The 17,583-nt window shown below is 42.6% G+C and overlaps 1 protein-coding gene across 1 annotated transcript in view; it reads right to left on the bottom strand.

The window, feature by feature from the left end:
- The window catches only part of DEF6 (DEF6 guanine nucleotide exchange factor), a 44,427-nt gene that overhangs the window by 15,666 nt on the left and 11,178 nt on the right, over positions 1 to 17,583 (bottom strand). Inside the window, exons 2-3 of the mRNA XM_044675283.1 lie at positions 9,919 to 10,059; positions 9,089 to 9,274 (exon numbers count right to left, since the gene is read on the bottom strand). Coding sequence (XP_044531218.1) covers positions 9,089 to 9,274; positions 9,919 to 10,059 — 327 coding nt within the window. The remainder of the gene's footprint in view (positions 1 to 9,088; positions 9,275 to 9,918; positions 10,060 to 17,583) is intronic.

Below are 17,583 nucleotides of genomic sequence, written 5' to 3'. Positions count from 1 at the left end.
TGACGCAGGGGAGAGCTTAAATCTCCTGGGTTAGGAGGGAGTGGTCTCTTTTGCCAGTAGGCTCTCTTTTTTTGCGAGTAGGCGCTTCCAGGAGACAGGAAACAAAATGGAGGCGGCAGTTTTGAATGCTTACAAGCGCGTGGTCTAATGATTTAATCTATCAGCATGGCTTTAATTAAAATACTAATTTATATTATTATACCAGCCTTTATCATTTTTCATATTTATCACCATTGGATTTTCTTTAATCACAGATCTGACCACGTGACTCCCTTACCCAGTCAACTGTGTTGGCTTCTTATTGCAATTAGAATCAAATATCAAATTCCTCTGTTTAGTTTTTAGAGCCCTGTATACTCTGGCCCCAACCTGCTTCTCCAGCCTCATTTCCAGAGGGACAAACTCCCTGTCTTGTAGTCTTGTAGTCCAGATAGTTGGGCTCGTCTCCATTTCTGTCTCTGTCTCTCTGTCTCTCTGTCTCTCTGTCTCTCTGTCTCTCTGTCTGTCTCTATCTCTCTGTCTGTCTCTGTCTCTGTCTCTGTCTCTCTCTCTCTCTCTCTCCATCTCCAGTGTCTCTGCACTAGCTGTCCCATTATATGCCTAAAATTCACTCTTTTTACCTCTGCCTCAGAATCCCTCCTTTCCTTTAAGATTCAGTTCAAGGGGGCAGTTAGGTAGCACATTGGATTGAGAGGCAGACCTAGAGATGGAAGGTCCTGGGTTTGAAGCTGACCTCTGATACTTCCTAGTTGTGTGACCCTGGGCAAGTCACTTAACCCCCATTGCCTAGCCCTTATTGTTCTTCTACTTTAGGACCAATATACAGAATTGATTCTAAGACAGAAGGTAAGGGTTTAAAAAAAAAAACAACTTAGTTCCAGCACTATATTCTTTATAAAGGTTTTCCTGATCCACCCAGTGGATCTTATATTTAATTCATATACATTTGTGCACATTAATTTTATATTTATGCTGCATATCATTTTACATATTTAAGTAGTATATGCTTATATTAATTTTATATTTATATTGTATATATTTAATTTATATATGCATGTATTAATCATATTTATGCCACATATTTTATATGTATTTAACTAATATATAGACACATGCACATATCACACATCCAATTAATTATATATTTATTATGGCTCTACTTCTGTAATATTTAATTATATATGTATATATGCAATTCATAGATCTATTATGAATATACATATATTTTATGTATTTAAGTAATATATACACATGTCAATTATATATTTATAGTGTTTATATTTTATATGTATTTAATATGTATGTGTTGATTATATATTTATATCTTTTATATATGCATGTATTAATCCTATATTTATATAGCAAATATTTTTCTATGCATTTATGTCCTCCATTAGAATGATGGCTCCTTGTGAGTAGAGGTTCTTTCTTTCTTTGTCCTTGTTGCTCTAGAGACCATCACATGGGTTCCTGACACACAGTAGGTACATTATAAGCATTTGTTGATTGATAATGGTGGCTTCAGAACTTGGCCCTCTGCTATCTTTCCAGGCTTACACATAACTATTTTACTCCCTTCTTTGCATTCCATGGCCCATTGAGTCATACTGGCCTACTTACCGGAGTGCTCCTCTCTCATGATGCTCCATTTATCCCTAGTCTCTCTGGGGCAGCTAGGTGACTCAGAGTAGATAGAGAGCCAGGCCTGAGGATGGGAGATCCTGGGTTCTGGTTATGAAGGGCTCTGAAGGCCAAACACAGCATTTTGTATTTGATTTTGGAGGCAATTAGGGAGCCACGGGAGTTTGTGGAATGAGGGAGAGAAGGTGGTGGTATGATCAGACTGGTGGTGTTTTAGGAAAATGTGACTGCTGAGTGGAGGATCTGCAACAATTAGAGATTCTGGGAGGCAAAGAGATACAGCTAATGTCTGAAGCCAGAACTTCTTGACTCCAAGAATAGCTCTCTGACCATGAGGTCACACTATTTTTCTGCCATCAGATCATTCGTTTAGAATTGGAAGGAACCTCAGAAGCCCATTCTTCCCCCTATTTTATAGATGAGGAAACTGAGGCTCAAATGCTTGCCCAATATAACACATCTAAAAAGTGTCTACAGCAGGATGTAAACCCAGGTCCTTCAGATTCCAAGTGCAGCATTCTATTCACTAGAAAATGCTTAATACACTTGTATTTTTTTTTTAATTTTTTAAATGACCCTTATATTCTGTCTTTATATCACTTCTAAGACAGAAGAAGCAAGGGTTAAGCAAATGGAGTTGTGACTTGCCCAGGATCAAACAGCTAAGAAGTGTTTGAGGTCAGATCTGAATCCAGGTCCTCTCTACTCCAGGCCTGGTGCTCTATCCACTGTTACCCCAGCTGTCCTTACACTTGTATTTTTTAAAATTAAATAAAAAAAATTTTTTTTTCACAAAGGTCTAGTTTCTTTCTCTCTCTCTCTCTTCTCTCTTTCATCCTCCTTCTCTTTTCTCCCTCTCTCTTCTTCTCTCTCTTCTCTCTCCCCTCTCCTTCTCTCTCTCTTTCTTCTTCTCTCTGTCTTCTCCCTCTCTCCTTCTTTCTCTCTCCTCTCTCTCCTTTTCTCTTCCCCTTCTCCTTCTCTTTTTCTCTCTCCTTCTCTCTTTTCTCTTTTCTCCCTCTTTCCCCTTCTCTCTTCCCCCTCTCCTTCTCTCTCTTCTTTCTCCTCTCTCTCTTCTTCTCTCTCTGTCTTCTCCCTCTCTCCTTTATCTCTCCTCTCTTCCCCTTCTCATTTTCTCTTTCTTCTTTCTCTCTCCTTCTTCTCTCCTGTCTCTCTCTCTCTCTCCCCTCACTCCCCAACCCCCCACTTTCCCCATTGAGGAAGAAAGAAAATCAAAACTTTGGTTACAAACATGTATGGTCAAGTAAAACAAATTCCTGTTTGACTATGTCCAGAAAAATGTGTCAGTCTGCACTCTGAATCTATCACCTCTATCAGGATAAACCCTGTATTTCCCATATTTTCCATATGACCACCTCAACTTTACCCTCCTCTCTGTCTTCCTGCTTCTGTGGTTACCCATTTGTAGATCTTCTCCTCTGGAACGCCCTTACCAACCCCCTTTTACTCCCCCATCTCCACCAGCTGAAATCTGACACCACTAAAATCCTTCGAAGGCCACTTCTTTCACGAAAGCTATCTTGATCTTCTCAACCAGAAGTGAATGCTCCCCCTTCTGGGAGCCCACAACTCTTGATTTAATAGCTTGTTTGTTGCTTTGTCAGTTTGTCTGACTCTTCATGACCCCATTTGGTGTTTCCTTAGCAAAGATTCTGGAGTGCTTTGCCATTTCCTTCTCCAGCTCATTTTTTACAGATGAGAAAACTAAGGCAAATATGGAGTTACGTGACTTGCTCAGGGTCACATAGCCAGCAAGTATCTGAGGCCAGATTTGAACTCAGGTGGTTTGTCATTTCCTTCTCTGGATCTTTTTATAGTTGAGGAAACTGAGGCAAATGGTGTTAAGTGACTTGTCTAGGGTCACTTAGGTAATAAATGTCTGCAGCTGGATTTGAACTCAGGAAGATGAATCTTCCTGACTCTATTGTACCACCTAGCTATTTTAAATAGATCTGTGGTTTAATTGGGACTGTGAAAAATAGGAGAGACAACCCACTTTATCAAAGCAAATCAGTCCCTGCAGGGCAATTTAGAATTTTAGAAAATTGCCTATGGGGCGGCTAGGTGGCTCATTGGATTAGAGCAGGGGTCAGCAACGTATGGCTCTCGAGCCATATCTGGCTCTTTTGAGGGCCAGATATGGCTCTTTCTGCAGGAGCCATAAAGTCAATTTTTTTTTTCAGGCGCTGTTACAGGAGCGCGCATTGTAAGCACTGTACGGCTCTCACGGAATTACATTTTAAAAAATGTGGCATTTATGGCTCTCACGGCCAAAAAGGTTGCCGACCCCTGGATTAGAGAATCAGGCCTGGAATTAGGAGGTTCAGATCTAGCCTTAGACTCTTCCTAGCTATGTGACCCTGGGCAAGTCACTGAACCCCAGTTACCTAGCCCTTCCTGTTCTTCTGCCTTGGAACTGATATCTAGTATCAATTTTAAAACAGAAGGTAAGGGTTTTGGGAGGGTAAAAAAAGAAGAAAGTTGCTCAGGATTTTGAGAGACCAGGTGACTTTCCCAGAGTCACACAGCCAGTATATAACAGAGGCATAATTTGAACTCTAGTTTTATTGACTCCAAGGTCACTAGAGAAGCAAGCTCTCATGACCTCATGCCTAGACTACTGTAGTAGCCACTAGGTTGGTATCCCTGCTTCAAGTTTCTCTCCACTCCAGTCCTTCCTCCAGCCAGCCATCAAATTAACCTATGTCAGGTCCCTTTTCAATAAATTCCAATGACTGTTTTATTCACCTCCAGGATCAAAAACATTGTAGTGTAGAATACTAGACCTCTGGGGACAGGAAGACCTGAGTTCAAATCCTGCCTCAGACACTTACTCATCGTGAGACCCTGGGCAAGTCATTTCCCCTCTGCAACCTGCTTTCCTTATCTGTAAAACGGGGAGAACATTGCATCTACTTCCCAAGGTTATTGTGTGAGGATAAGATGAGACCACATTTGTAATGTACTTTGCAAACCTTAGAATTGGCATATAATGCTATTATTATTATTATTATTACTATTATTATTATTGAAGGCAACTGGTTGATGCAGTGGGTGGAACACTGGGCCTGAAGTCAGGAAGATCTGAGTTCAAATCCTGCCTCAGACACTTATTGACTGTGTGACCCTGGGCAAGCCTCTTAACCCCTATTTGCCTCAGTTTCCTCATCTGTAAAATGGAGACATATTAGAGAAGGAAATGGCAGACTTTGCCAAGACGATATCGCTTGTTCATGGAGTTACATAGAATTGGATACAACTAAACAACAATGTTGTTGTTGTTGTTGTTATTATTTTGGTATTCAAAGCCCTGTATAACATATCTTATTCTCATGTGACCCAGTGACCCTAGCTGCTGCTTCTTTTTTTAAACCCTTATCTTCTGTCTTAGAATGGAGACTAAGTATCAGCTCCAAGGCAGAAGAGCAGTCAGGGTAAGGCAATTGAGGTGACTTGCTGAAGGTCACCCAGCCAGGATGTGTCTGAGGTCACATTTGAACCCAGGTCTGGCTCTCTATCCACTAACTGCCCCTTGACCCTAAATTAGCTTCTTTGCTGTTTCTCACCCTAATTCTGGGAATTTTCACTAGTTTTCTCGCATGTTTGGCATCCTTTTCCTCCTCATCTCTGTCTCCCAGCTTCTCTGGCTTCCTTCAGATCTCACCTTCCTCAAGAAACCTTTTCCCAGTCCCCTTAAATGCTAGTGCCTCTGTCGATTATCTCCCAATTCTCTTGTATATAATTTTTTTGCTCGCAGTTCTTTACTCCATTTTGGACTGTGAGTTCACTAAGATGTGAACTTAAGGAAAATTGCTTTTCTTTGTACAATATTCCCATCATCACTATTTATGAAGAGGAAGGCTAGAACCTATGGTGTTGTAGGAAAAAATGCTAGATGGAGAGCCAGGAAAGACATGAGTTCAAATCCCACTTTTGACATTTACTAGCTATGTGATCTTGAACACAGCACTTAGCACCTGAGTCCCAGATTCCTCACCTGGAAGATGAAGACAATGCTACCTCTGGTACTTTTCCATGGAGGGTAGTTGGGAAGGTCAGATTAGATGATGCACATAAAGCATTTTGTAAACTTTATCCCCCAGGTCAGCTACCCTACTACTTTCCAAGGAGGAAAGGACAGGAGAACAAAGAAATAGGTTGTCTCTAACAAAAAGGAAATTTCTTTCCCTGTTTTCGGAATCTTTTTTCTCTCTTTCCTTAACTTGTTCTGTGGCTTCTTCAGTCAAAATAATTAACAACAACAACAACAACAACAACAACAACAACAAACCCCAAATGGGGCTGCTACATGGCACGATGGATAGAGTGCCAAGTATGGGAGGTCCTGGGTTCAAATCAGACCTTAGATACCTTCCAACTTGTGAGACCCTGGGCAAATCACTTAACCTCCACTGCCCAGCTCTTGTCATTCTATCTTAGAGTTGTTGCTAAGACAGAAAGTAAGGGTTGAAAACAGAATTTAGAATGCTTTATCTCTCCCCACTTTGTGACAGGTCTATTATCTATCAGCATTTCAGCACAACATGGCTTAAGCCCTCCTTTCCTCCTGGGACATCCATTCGTTTTCCCTAAAAGGAAACCAAACCCATCCCAAGATTGATCCTAGATTCCCAGGCAAAACTTCCTGTTACTTGGGGGTATAGAAAGTCTCTGCCATATAAAGCTAGAGCTTCCTTTGAGCTGGTAGATTTATGAAGACCACTTGACTCGGTATACCCTTCATCATATCCTGCTCTCATGACTAGATGTTTTTCCATATGGAGATGAAAGGGACCTCTCACAGAGAAATTAAGTGCCACTATTTCCTTGTTACATATCCTTGCTGCGTTAAGGCAAAGCAAACATCTTTTCGTTAACTATTCAATGACTTTTGAGCACCTCATTTTATTACAACATCAAATCTGAACTAAGAGAGGACTAGCATTAGAATTACTTCCAATGGGCATTGGGTGGCACAGTGGGTAGAGCTCCACACCTAGAATTGGGAGGATCCGGGTTCAAATTTGACCTCAGATATTTTCTAGCTGTGTGACCCTAGGCAAGTACTTAACCTCATCTGCCTTCCCCATCCCACTTTTTCTACCTTTCAATCAATAATCTTGTCTTGATTCTAAGGCAGAAGGTAAGAGTTTAAAGGAAAAATACATAGCTGATAAAAAGAAGTGATCAGAAAGGCTCATGGAATTTTAGATTTAGACCTGGAAGGGATCTCTGAGGCCAACACCCTAATTTTACAAATGAGGAAAGCACAAACCTTAAACACTTGCCGGCTGTGTAATTCTGGGAAAATTATTTAACTTTTCCGTGCCTTATTTTCTTCATCTGTAAAGCGAGAAGGTTAGATGGCCTCTTAAGCTCTAAAACTCTGATCTAATCCTGTTACTAAGTGAACGCTTGTTTTGTTAATGTTTATTATATATGTATATACATGTGTATTATCCCTTGACTTGCCCAAGGTTACTTAGAGAAACCGAAATCATTTAGAGTTGGCAGTTTAATTGGCAATTGAATTTCTGATTTTATTTGAAACTATAGTGCTCTGTAAATGGGAATTAAATTGTTGCAATTGGTATTAAATTTACAAGGAAAATAATTTCTAAAGAAAAGAAATGCCCCAGGTCAGAGACAGTCCCAGCTGCCTAAACGCCACAATTTGACTGGTTCGGCATGGAAGCCCCTGGCTCCCAAATACCTGCCCCACCAAGTGATGGAAATTCGAGTCACTACCATTCATTTTCCTTTGGGGAAAGGGCCTCTCCTGCTAGCCTCTCTTAAAATGCAAATACTGGGGTCAGGATTAACCCTTTAATAACTATGATAATTGATATTTAGCCTTGTAAAAACACTTGACGTATATTATCTCCTTTGAGCCTCCCAACAAGTCAGTAACGTATTATTATCCTCATTTTACAGATATGGAAACAAGTTAAGTAACTTTCCTGGATCACACTGTTAATATGTGACAGAAGTTCTGGATGAAGACCTTTCTAATTTCAAGTCTGGCACTCTCAATTATGTTACCATGTAATTTGGACTTTAAAAGTAAGGAAGGCAAGAACCTAAGCATTTGTTAAACCCCTACTATGTGCCAGGCACTGTGCTAAGTGCTTTATAGATATTTTCATTTGATCATCACAATAACCTGGGAAATAGATGCTATTCTTCTTCTTCCCATTTTACAGTTGAGGAAACTGAGGCAGAAAGAAGTTAAGTGACTTGCCCAGGGTCACACAGATAATAGGAGGTCTGAAGTGGGATTTGAAATCAAATCTTCCTAATTCCAGGTCCACTGTTCCATCCACTGTGCCATCTTTAGTGTTTATGTGAGCAGTTATATCAGCTCTGTTTGAAGACACCTTGGGAACCAAGAGAGCTGAGGGGCAACTAGGTAGCACAGTAGATAGAGTGTCAGGCCTGGAGTCAGGAATACCTGAATCCAAATCCAGCCTCTGACACTTGCTAGCTATGGGACCCCTGGCAACTCACTTAATTGTTTGCCTCAGTTTCCTCATCTGTAAAATGAGCTGGAGAAGGAAATGGCAAACCCCTATAGTATCTCTGCCAAGAAAACCCCCAAAAGTGTCAGTAAAGAATCTGGCAAAGGGTTGGGCAGTCATTGAAATGACTTAATGGACTGAGGATCTAGAAAGGGATGATTCTGGAGCCCTGATCAGCCTTCATCTCTAGCTCCTAGCTTCCTTTGATGTTCATCTCAAGCACCACCTCCCTAGCAAATCCTTCCCAGATTCCTCTACCTTTTCTCCTCTCCTCAAAAAAGAAAAGAAAAAGGTTGCCTTGTATTTGCTTTGAATATATTTTATACATGTGATGGAACAGATAAGAGAACCAGACTCAAAACCCAGATTCCTTCCTCTGATACCTCCTAGCTGTGTGACCTGGGACAAATAACTTAACCTCTCATCATCCTCAGCAATTCCTTTTATTTTTTTTAAGCCCTTACCTTCCATCTTAGAATCAATGTTGTGCATTGGCAGAAGAGCAGTAAGGGCTAGGCAATGGGGATTAAGTGACTTGCCCAGGGTCACACAGCTAGGAAGTATCTGAGGTCAGATTTGAACCCAGGACCTTCTAACTCCGAGCCTGGCTTTCAATCCACTGAGGCATCTAGCTTTCCCTGATGATTGATTTTTTGAGGAAATCAAGCCTTTTGGGGTATATTTTAAGTGTCTAGAGACTGGCCATTGTAATATAGGATTATTATAGGCAATGTTAATAATCCTACATTACACCATCTGGGAGCAGGAAAACGTTGGCCATCAGGATGAGGAAAAGATGATAAAAGGAAAAGGGAAGAGGTCAATGACCTCTTAGGGGTCAGTCATCCTTGGACTGTCTGTCACCTACCCTGACTATTGCCTGAGCCCCTCTTCCCCTTCCATCCCCTTACCTCATCAGGTACCATGACCAGGGGATACTTGTCCTCAGACAGGAAGTTGAAGAGACACCAGAGTCGGAAAGCATCCTGATTGGACAATGTGCTATTCCCGTTTCGGTTGGGCTGATAGTTCTTCTTAGCCGTCAGAGTCCAGCACAACTCATCAAAGTGCTCCTTGACAAAAGCCCCTTCTTCCACCTGCAATCAGAGCCAAGACATCAGCCCAGTCTTAGGAGGGCAATGGCTTACTGGACTCCCATCATGAGCCCCAAGTTGTTCTCAATATGATTTACCCTGCCAAGTCTTTAGGATAGGTTTAGACTCACCTGAGCTGGTGAAATCAGCCGAGAAGTCCCATCCCAGCCAAGGGGAGGCTACGGGAGTGTGGGGAAGGCAAAGTTCAGGGGAACTTGGGAAGCAGAGTGAGAAGGCAAAATAAGAAAATGTAGGTAAAACTGGACAGGAAGAAGAGGTAACTGGAGTCATCCGGGTAAAGGTGAATATGTAGTAGTCAGAAGGAGAAGGAGCAGGCTTTGGGCTAGAAGGTTGGGAGAAATACAATATGGATTCTAGTCATGAGGAAAGTTAGGAATGGCAGTTTGGCAGCTGAGTGCATTAGAAGATGAAGAGGGTGGATAGAAACGTCAAGGGAATTGGAGGGTGGGAGGTTTGGGGAAGTTTGGATGGATTCAGGAGGTTGCAATCTGGAATGGGGAATGGACAGGGAGAATGTGAATGAGGGGTGGAAGCAGATGGAGGTGGCAGCTTGGTGGGGAGAGGCTCAAAGATGGTTAAGAGAGGTGTGTGTAAGGGTAGGGGTTTGGCCAGGGCCTGGTTCTCACCTTGTCCAGGATGTATTTGTTGAGATAGGGCATGTAACCCTGACTGGAGACCGGGCCATCGTCATCATCCCGAAAGTGCTCCTCCAAGGCCACCGGGTCATGGGGGATGTGTAGCACCGTGTACAAGTTGTGGGACAAGACCTGGGAAAAGGGTCATCGTTTAAATCTTCCAGTTCCCAGAGGAAACTTTACCAAAGGTCCCTGGCCATGGTCCACAAGACTGTCTTTGCCAAGCAAGAGAAAAGCCCTTCTTCCCTTGCCTCCTGACAAAGGCGATCAAGGTTCCAGGTCTTGGATGAGAGCACCTTTTATGCTTAGGGAGATTGTAAGATTCTAGGGTAAATGGCTGAAGGGACCTAATTCGGGTCCTTAATCTCCCCCTCTCCCCATGCAACAGAGCCCCCAGATTTAGCCTGGCTTCTATCAAACACTCATTGTTTCCCCAGCAGTATTTCTACACCCAGGTGTGTCTGGACTGGAATTCTGCCTGTAAGGACTGTCAAGTTGGAGCACCTCCAGAAAGACCTAAAGGTGAATATTAGGTCCAGGGGAGAATATTTCAAATGATCAAAGGGGTGGGCTTGGGGGAATGGCCCTTTCAGAACAAACCATTTTGATGCGGTGGGAAAAGCAATGGTCAGGGAACCCGGAGACACTAATCAGTCACTAGTTAGTCCAAGTACTGCTACTACATGACCATGGGCCATCACATCCCCATTCTGGTGCTGCCATTGTGTGACTTTAGGTAAGTCAAGTCATGGCCTCTGTCTAGGACTGCCCTTGTGTGACCTTGGATGAATCACCTCCCCTCTCTCATTTAGCTGTTGTGTGATGTTGGGCAAGTCACTTCCTCTTTGGTTCTCCCATATGAAGAACGTAGATATTGGACTAAATGATCTCTGTGACTTCCCATCCATAGAAAGCCTGTTTGGATAAAGGCATATTATGTGCCTTTGCACTTAACACAAAGGTAGAGAAGGGAATTCAAATCTGACCTTAGCCACTTATTTACTACCTGTGTAGTTACTACCTGGACAAGTCACTTAATTCTGTTTCCCTCAGTTTCTTATCTGTAAAATGAGATGGAGAGGGAAATGGCAAACCACTTCAGGATCTTTGGCAAGAAAGCCTCACATGAGGACAGGAGCAGTCAGACATGACCGAAACGACTAAACAACACCACCATCCTGGGGGGCAGCGAGGTGGTGCAGTAGATAGATAATGCTGAACCTGGCATCAGGAAGACGGAGTTCAAATATGACCTCAGACACTTATTAGCTGTGCGCCCCCTGGGCAAATCTCTTCACTCTTTTGGCCTCAGTTTCCTCATCTGTAAAATGAGCTGGAGAAGGAAATGGCCAACTACTTCAATATCCTCTGCCAAGAAAATCCCAAATGGGGTCATGAAGAGTTGGACACAAATGAACAACAACAAACAGGGAAAGGATAGGGTGTGGACTTGTGTTTTCATAGGTATTGGGAACTCCAGGGAGAGTTAACTCAGGCTAACAAAGGAAGGAAGCTCGCACCTTCTCTGTAGCTCAGTCTCAGAGTGAGAGGATAAATAATTTGCCCAGGGTCATTTGACCCATTTATGGCAGAAGAACTGGAGTCTCCTTAGCTTTTAGAAGCCAACTCTTTCCCGCTAATCTACGCTTGTGCTTCTCGGAACAAAGAAAGCACTGTAAGAACTTGCACTTCTTAGCATATTGCTCTGTTAAATTATTTTCCAGATATCTCATGTTTGTACATGCGCCCTAAGTGACTTAACCGCTCTGGGCATTCATTTCATCATTTGTAAAATGAAGGGGTTGGGAGTTGTTGACTTGCTGTTGAGTTGTTTTCATCCTGTCCGACTCTTCATGACCCCAGTTGGAGTTTTCTCTGCAAAGATATGGGAGTGGTTTGCCATTTCCTTCTCTAGCTCATTTGACAGATGAGGAAACTGAGGCCAACAGGATTAAGTGACTTACCCAGGGTCACACAGATTGTGTCTGGGGTTAAGTTTTAATTCAGGAAGAGGATTTGGAGTAGATGTTCTCAAAGGTCCCCTCTAACTGACTGGGGGAGAAACTGGGCAGGCTAGTTAGTCTTTCTTCACCTCAGTTTCCTCCCCTGTAAAATGAAGAGAACACACATGTCCTAAGAAGGTTCTTCCAGCTCTAAAACTATGGTCCTATGACATTCTATGTTGTATGATTTTTTAAAAAATGATATTTTTAATTTTGAAATTCACAAACATAAACTAAAATGAACATTTAATATATACCTTAAAATAGAAAAAGAATATTGTACATGAAACAAGTTCTACCATGCATAGCTTGACTTTCTTAAGTCATATGATTCTAAAAGTCCAAGAAGAGATCAGACCAAAGTTTATAAAATCATGACGGGAACAGGCAGGAGAAAACATTGGCTCACTTGAGAAATCCTGGCCCTACTAGAACAAGGGGGCCCCTTGAAGCTTAAGAGGCAAATATTTCTGGTAAATAAGAGTAAGCGCTGCTTTTCTGTACTCAAAGTCAGGCGTTGGCAGCCTTTCAGAGCCAACAGCCAAGGTTTCATTTATTCACTGCCAGGGAAGTGGGTATAGGGAGGAGTGACAAAGTATTTTCCAGAGGAATGTGCCCCCAAGCTCTGCTCCCCTCTACCAGGTAATAATAACTTATCTTTATCATTTCTGGAAGCATTTTCCCTCGCTTTACTTCAGTCTCCCAATCACCCTGTTGAGGAAGGTGCTACAATTGCCTGATGACTATCAGAGAGGTTGAATAACTTGCCCTGTCACACAGCTAGTAAGTGTCAGAGGTAGCATTTAAATCTCTGAGGCTCTAAATTAGGGCTTCTTAAATTTTTTTGTGTCATGGATTCCCTTTGGCAATCTGATGAAGTCTGTGTGGTCCCTTCTCAGAAAGAAAGCTAAGTGGTGTAGTGGATAGAGTGCCAGGCCTCCAGTTGGGAAGACTCAACTGTATGACCCTGGACAAGTCACCTCATCCAGTTTGCCTTGGTTTCATCTGTAAAATGAGCTGGAGAAGGAAATGGCAAACATTCCTGTATCTTTGCCAAGAAAACCCCAGATGGGATCATGAAGAGTTGGGCATGACTGGACAACAACAACAGCCCTTCTCAGAATAATTTTTAAAAAATATTCATAATTGGTGGCTTAGTGGTTTGAGAGCCAGGCCTGGGGATAGGAGGTCCTTGACTCAAATCTGCAGACTCTTCCTAGCTCTGTGACCCTGGGCAAGTCACTTAATCCCCATTGCCTAGCCCTTACCACTTTTCTGCCTTGGAGCCAATACACAGTACTGTTTCTAAGACAGAGAGTAAGAGTTAAAAAATATATATTCATAATTGATAGAAATTCTAAATTTTGGTTGGGCAGGGAGGCAGCTGGGTAGCACAGTGGGTAAAGTGCAGGGCCTGAGGTTGGAGGACTTGGGTTAAAATCTGGCCTTAGACACTTTCTAGACACTTAACCTTAATTGCTTAGCCCTTACCACTCTTCTGTCTTAGACCTGATACTAAGACAGAAGGTAAGGGTTTAAAAACAAATTTTCAGGACAGCTAGGTGGCTCATTGGATAGAGTGACAGACCTAGAGATGGGAGGTCTTGGATTCAAACTTGACCTCAGACCCCTTCTAGCTATGCAACCCTGGGCAAGTCACTTAACTACATTTGCCTAATCTTCCGTCTTAGAGTTGATACTTAGGAGAGAAGATAAGGGTTAAAAAAATTGTTTTTTTCAGTTAGAGGTTAATGAAAATTAAGCTATAATTTTTTTCTTGTCCAAACTCATGCCCCAATCTATCCATGGACCTTTTAGGAACCTGTGGAGCCCATGTGAAGAAGCCCTGATCTAAGTTCAGTGCTCTATCTCCTCTACTCCATGCTGCGGACAGAAGATTAGGGGCAGTGAGTGCCAAGGGACAGATTCCCCCCTCTTCCACCTGCTCACCTGGGTTTTATTCTATAGCCTTGATCACTATGGCATCCTCACTTCTAGATCTCCAATGCTTGATCTAGGAGTTATTATATTAAATGAGGTCAAGAAAAACTCAGGAAAATCTATGAGTAGCATGTACAAAACATCACTAAAAGGTGATTTGGGGTGTTTGGGGACTAGCGATAGCCTGTGTGAGAGATGTTAGGGATGATACTTACCATATATTCTTTTTTAAAAAACCTTTACAACTGTAAGACAGAAGGGCGAGGGCTAGGCAAATGGGCTTAAAAGACTTGCCCACAGTCACACAGCTAGGAAGTGTCTGAGACCAGATTTGAACCCAGGATCTCCTGGCTCCAGTCCTGGTGCTCTATCCTCTCTGCCACCTAGCTGCCCCCATACAATAGACTCTTCCATCTCATGCCCTTGATTGTAATGATGGAGCCTGGTCTGGGAAGAACACAGCTTGCCAAGGGTGGGCAAATCAGTCCAACAAGTCCAGGACTGATGGGTAGGGCTAGAAAGCATCCATTAGGAATGGCTGCCCCAGTCCAGTTCCCAGGATAAAAGTCAAAGTAAGACAGGAGGAATGTGGTCCAGATCTGTGAATACAGAGAAATGTCTCTGTTGATGGGGCTTGTCTTATAGTCTTGAAAGCTGCCTAGGGAGACTGAGAGGTTCAGTGATCCAATTCCCCTTAAGTCGAATGCTTTTTCTCTATTGGTCATCCCCAATGTATCTTGTCTATATCTTGTTTGTACATAGTTTTTTTTTTAAAACACTTATCTTTCTGTCTTAGAACTGATACTAAGAATTGGTTTCAAGGCAGAAGAGCAGTAAGGGCTAGGCAATGAGGGTTAAGTGACTTGCCCAGGGTCACACATCTAGGAAGTGTCCAAGATCACATTTGAACCCAGGACCTCCTGTCTCCAGGTCTGGTACTCTTTCAACACTGAGCCACCTAGATGCTCTTTGTACATAGTTGTTTGTACGTTGTCTCCTCCATTAGACTATGAGCTCCTTCTGGTCAGGGACCAGAGCAAGCAGAGTTCAGTCCTCGACTCTGCGTGCTCTGAGTGGAGGCCTAATCAGCTCTGTTCCCCCTTTTCCTTAAGTAAAGAGTAGCTCTTTTGACTATTTCATAGTTCTGTGTTTTTTCAAAGTTAACAGTATTATTGTTCAGTTTTCAGTCGTGTCCAGTTCCAATAACAAATTTACATATATGTTTTCCAAAGTTATATGATTCATGTTCTCTCCTTCCCCTCTTCCCAAGGGAAGCCATTCCCTTCCCTTCCCTCCGGGAGTTGACAAGCAATTCCACGGGTTACACATGAATATTATCACCATTTGAGGTTTTCTTGACAAAAATCCTAGAGTGGTTGGCCATCTCCTTCTCTAGCTCATTTTATAGATGAGGAAACTGAGGCAAACAGAGTTAAGGGACTTGCCCAGGATCACACAGCTAGTAAGTATCTGAGGTAGGATCTAAACTTAGGTCTTCCCAATTCCAGGCTTGATGGATACACTAAGCCACCCAGCTGCCTATAGATTGGTGTCCCAGGCAGGATTTGAACACAGATTTCTTAGGCTGAAAGCTAGCCCTCTATCAGTGCCGCTCTACTGGTTGATGGCTTCATGCAACTTTGCTTCACTTAAATCCAATTCACACCTAAGTTATCACTATGTGATGTCATTGGTCCTCTTTGAAAATGAAGGACAAACAACAACAATGACTGACCGTCAGGATTTATTTTCTTTGGCTGATGCTTCTCTCTATGGCTCCCCATTGTCCTGCCTTCAAGCCACTTCCACCAAACACTCTGTCTCAGTCTTTGTTTTTAAATCTTCCTCCAACAAAGACTCCAATCCAGTCTATTCATTTAGAACTCTTGGTATTGTGGTATTGCAGAGGCAGGAAGGGAGAGAAAGCTGGGGTTGGGGTCAGAAAACCTAGAGTTTCAGCTCCATCACTTACTGGCCAGGTAACCCTGGACAAGTCACTTAGCATCTTAGCCTCAGTTTTACCAACTGTATAATGGGGAACCTAGCACACAAGGTTTTTGTGAGAAATATGCTCAAGTCCTTCTGACTACACATATTTTCTTTAAAAAAAATTTTTTTTATGTTAACTTTCTTTCTAAACCTGGATAAATAATCAACTGAAAACAAAACAAGTCCCTCTCTTTTTCCAGTTAACCTCAAATAAGTGATTGTGCCGGGGGCAGCTGGGTGATGCGACCAGATAGAGTGCCAGGACAGGGGTCAGGAAGAAGACTCATCTTCAGTTCAAATCTGGCCTTAGACACTTATTAGCTGTGTGACTCTGGGCAAGTCACTACACCATGTTTGCCTCAGTTTCCTCACTGTAAAATGAGCTGAGAAGGAAATGGCCAACCACTCCAATACCTCTGCCAAGAAAACCCCAAATGGGGTCATGAAGTGTCAGACATGACTGAAAAAAGACTGAGTGACTGAAAATAATTGTGCCTCCCTTCTTCATAGGAAGGCAGCCCTTCTCTGTATGTCTGTCACTCCATGTGATCATTCTTGAGCTGCTTCAAGTTTGGGCATGTGTGTTACATTCCTTCAGGACAAAGCTCCAGCTTCCTTTTTTCTTCAAGTTACTATGCTTGGAGTACAGGAGGGCATCACAAATGCCTCAGAAAGACTTCCTCAGGTCTCATTCAAAGCCCTCCTGCTGTCAGTTTAAATCTCTGTCTTTTTGTTTATTCTACGGGGAAAGAGAGAGCTAGCTGTGTGACTTTGGATAAGTAGCAGATCGAAGCAAACCATTTTCTACTTTATTTTTTTCCTGTTTTTTTCTTCTACAACATGACCAATAGGGAAATCTGTTTTGTGTGATAAGCCCATGTATAACCAATACTGAATTGCTCACCTCAGAGAGCGGGGAGGAGACAGAGGGATAGAGAGAATTTTGAACTCAAAATGTTGGAAAATGACAACCGGGGTGTTCAGTGGATGGAGAGCCAGACCTAGAGACAATCTGGGAAAGACTCTAGTGTTTTCGCCAAGAAAACTCCAAATGGGGTCATGAAGAGTTGCACATGACTGAAAACTGACAAAATTTGGATGATTTTTATGGAAGAATATGGGTTTGAATGTGGCCTCAGACATTTCCTAGCTTTGTGACCCTGGGCAAGTCCACTTAATCCCCATTGCCTCACTCTTACTGCTCTTCTTGCCTTAGAACCAATATCCAGTATTGTTTCTAAGACAGACAGTAAGGATTAAAAATATCTATATCTATATATATTCATAATTGATGGAAATTCTAAATTTCATTTGGATGGTGGGGCAGTTAGGTAGCACAGTGAGTAAAGTGCCAGGCCTGAAGTTGGAGGACTTGGGTTCAAATGTGATCTCAGACACTTTCTAGTTGGGTGACCCTAGGCCACTTAACCCCCATTGTCTAGACCTGTGGTGGCGAACCTATGGCACGTGTCAGAGGAGGCACTCAGAGCCCCCTCTGTGGGCATGTCTGCCATTGCCCCAGCACAGAATTCACCAGTGTTTGTTACTAGAAAGCCAGAGGTATTCAGGGACTAGGATGCTCCCCTTCCTTTCCCCTGAGGGCATTTCTCACATCACCTGCCCCTCTAAAAGGTTTGCCATCACTATTCATGAGACCTTATCCTTCCTCTGCCTTGGAACCAAACACAGTATTGATTCCATGACAGAAGGTAAAAAGGAAAGA

The sequence above is a fragment of the Gracilinanus agilis genome, chromosome 4, assembly GCF_016433145.1.
Source record: "Gracilinanus agilis isolate LMUSP501 chromosome 4, AgileGrace, whole genome shotgun sequence".
NCBI classification, from domain to species: Eukaryota; Metazoa; Chordata; class Mammalia; order Didelphimorphia; family Didelphidae; genus Gracilinanus; species Gracilinanus agilis.
The sequence above is the reverse complement of the archived record's forward strand: the minus strand, read 5'-3'. Positions and strand labels throughout refer to the sequence as shown.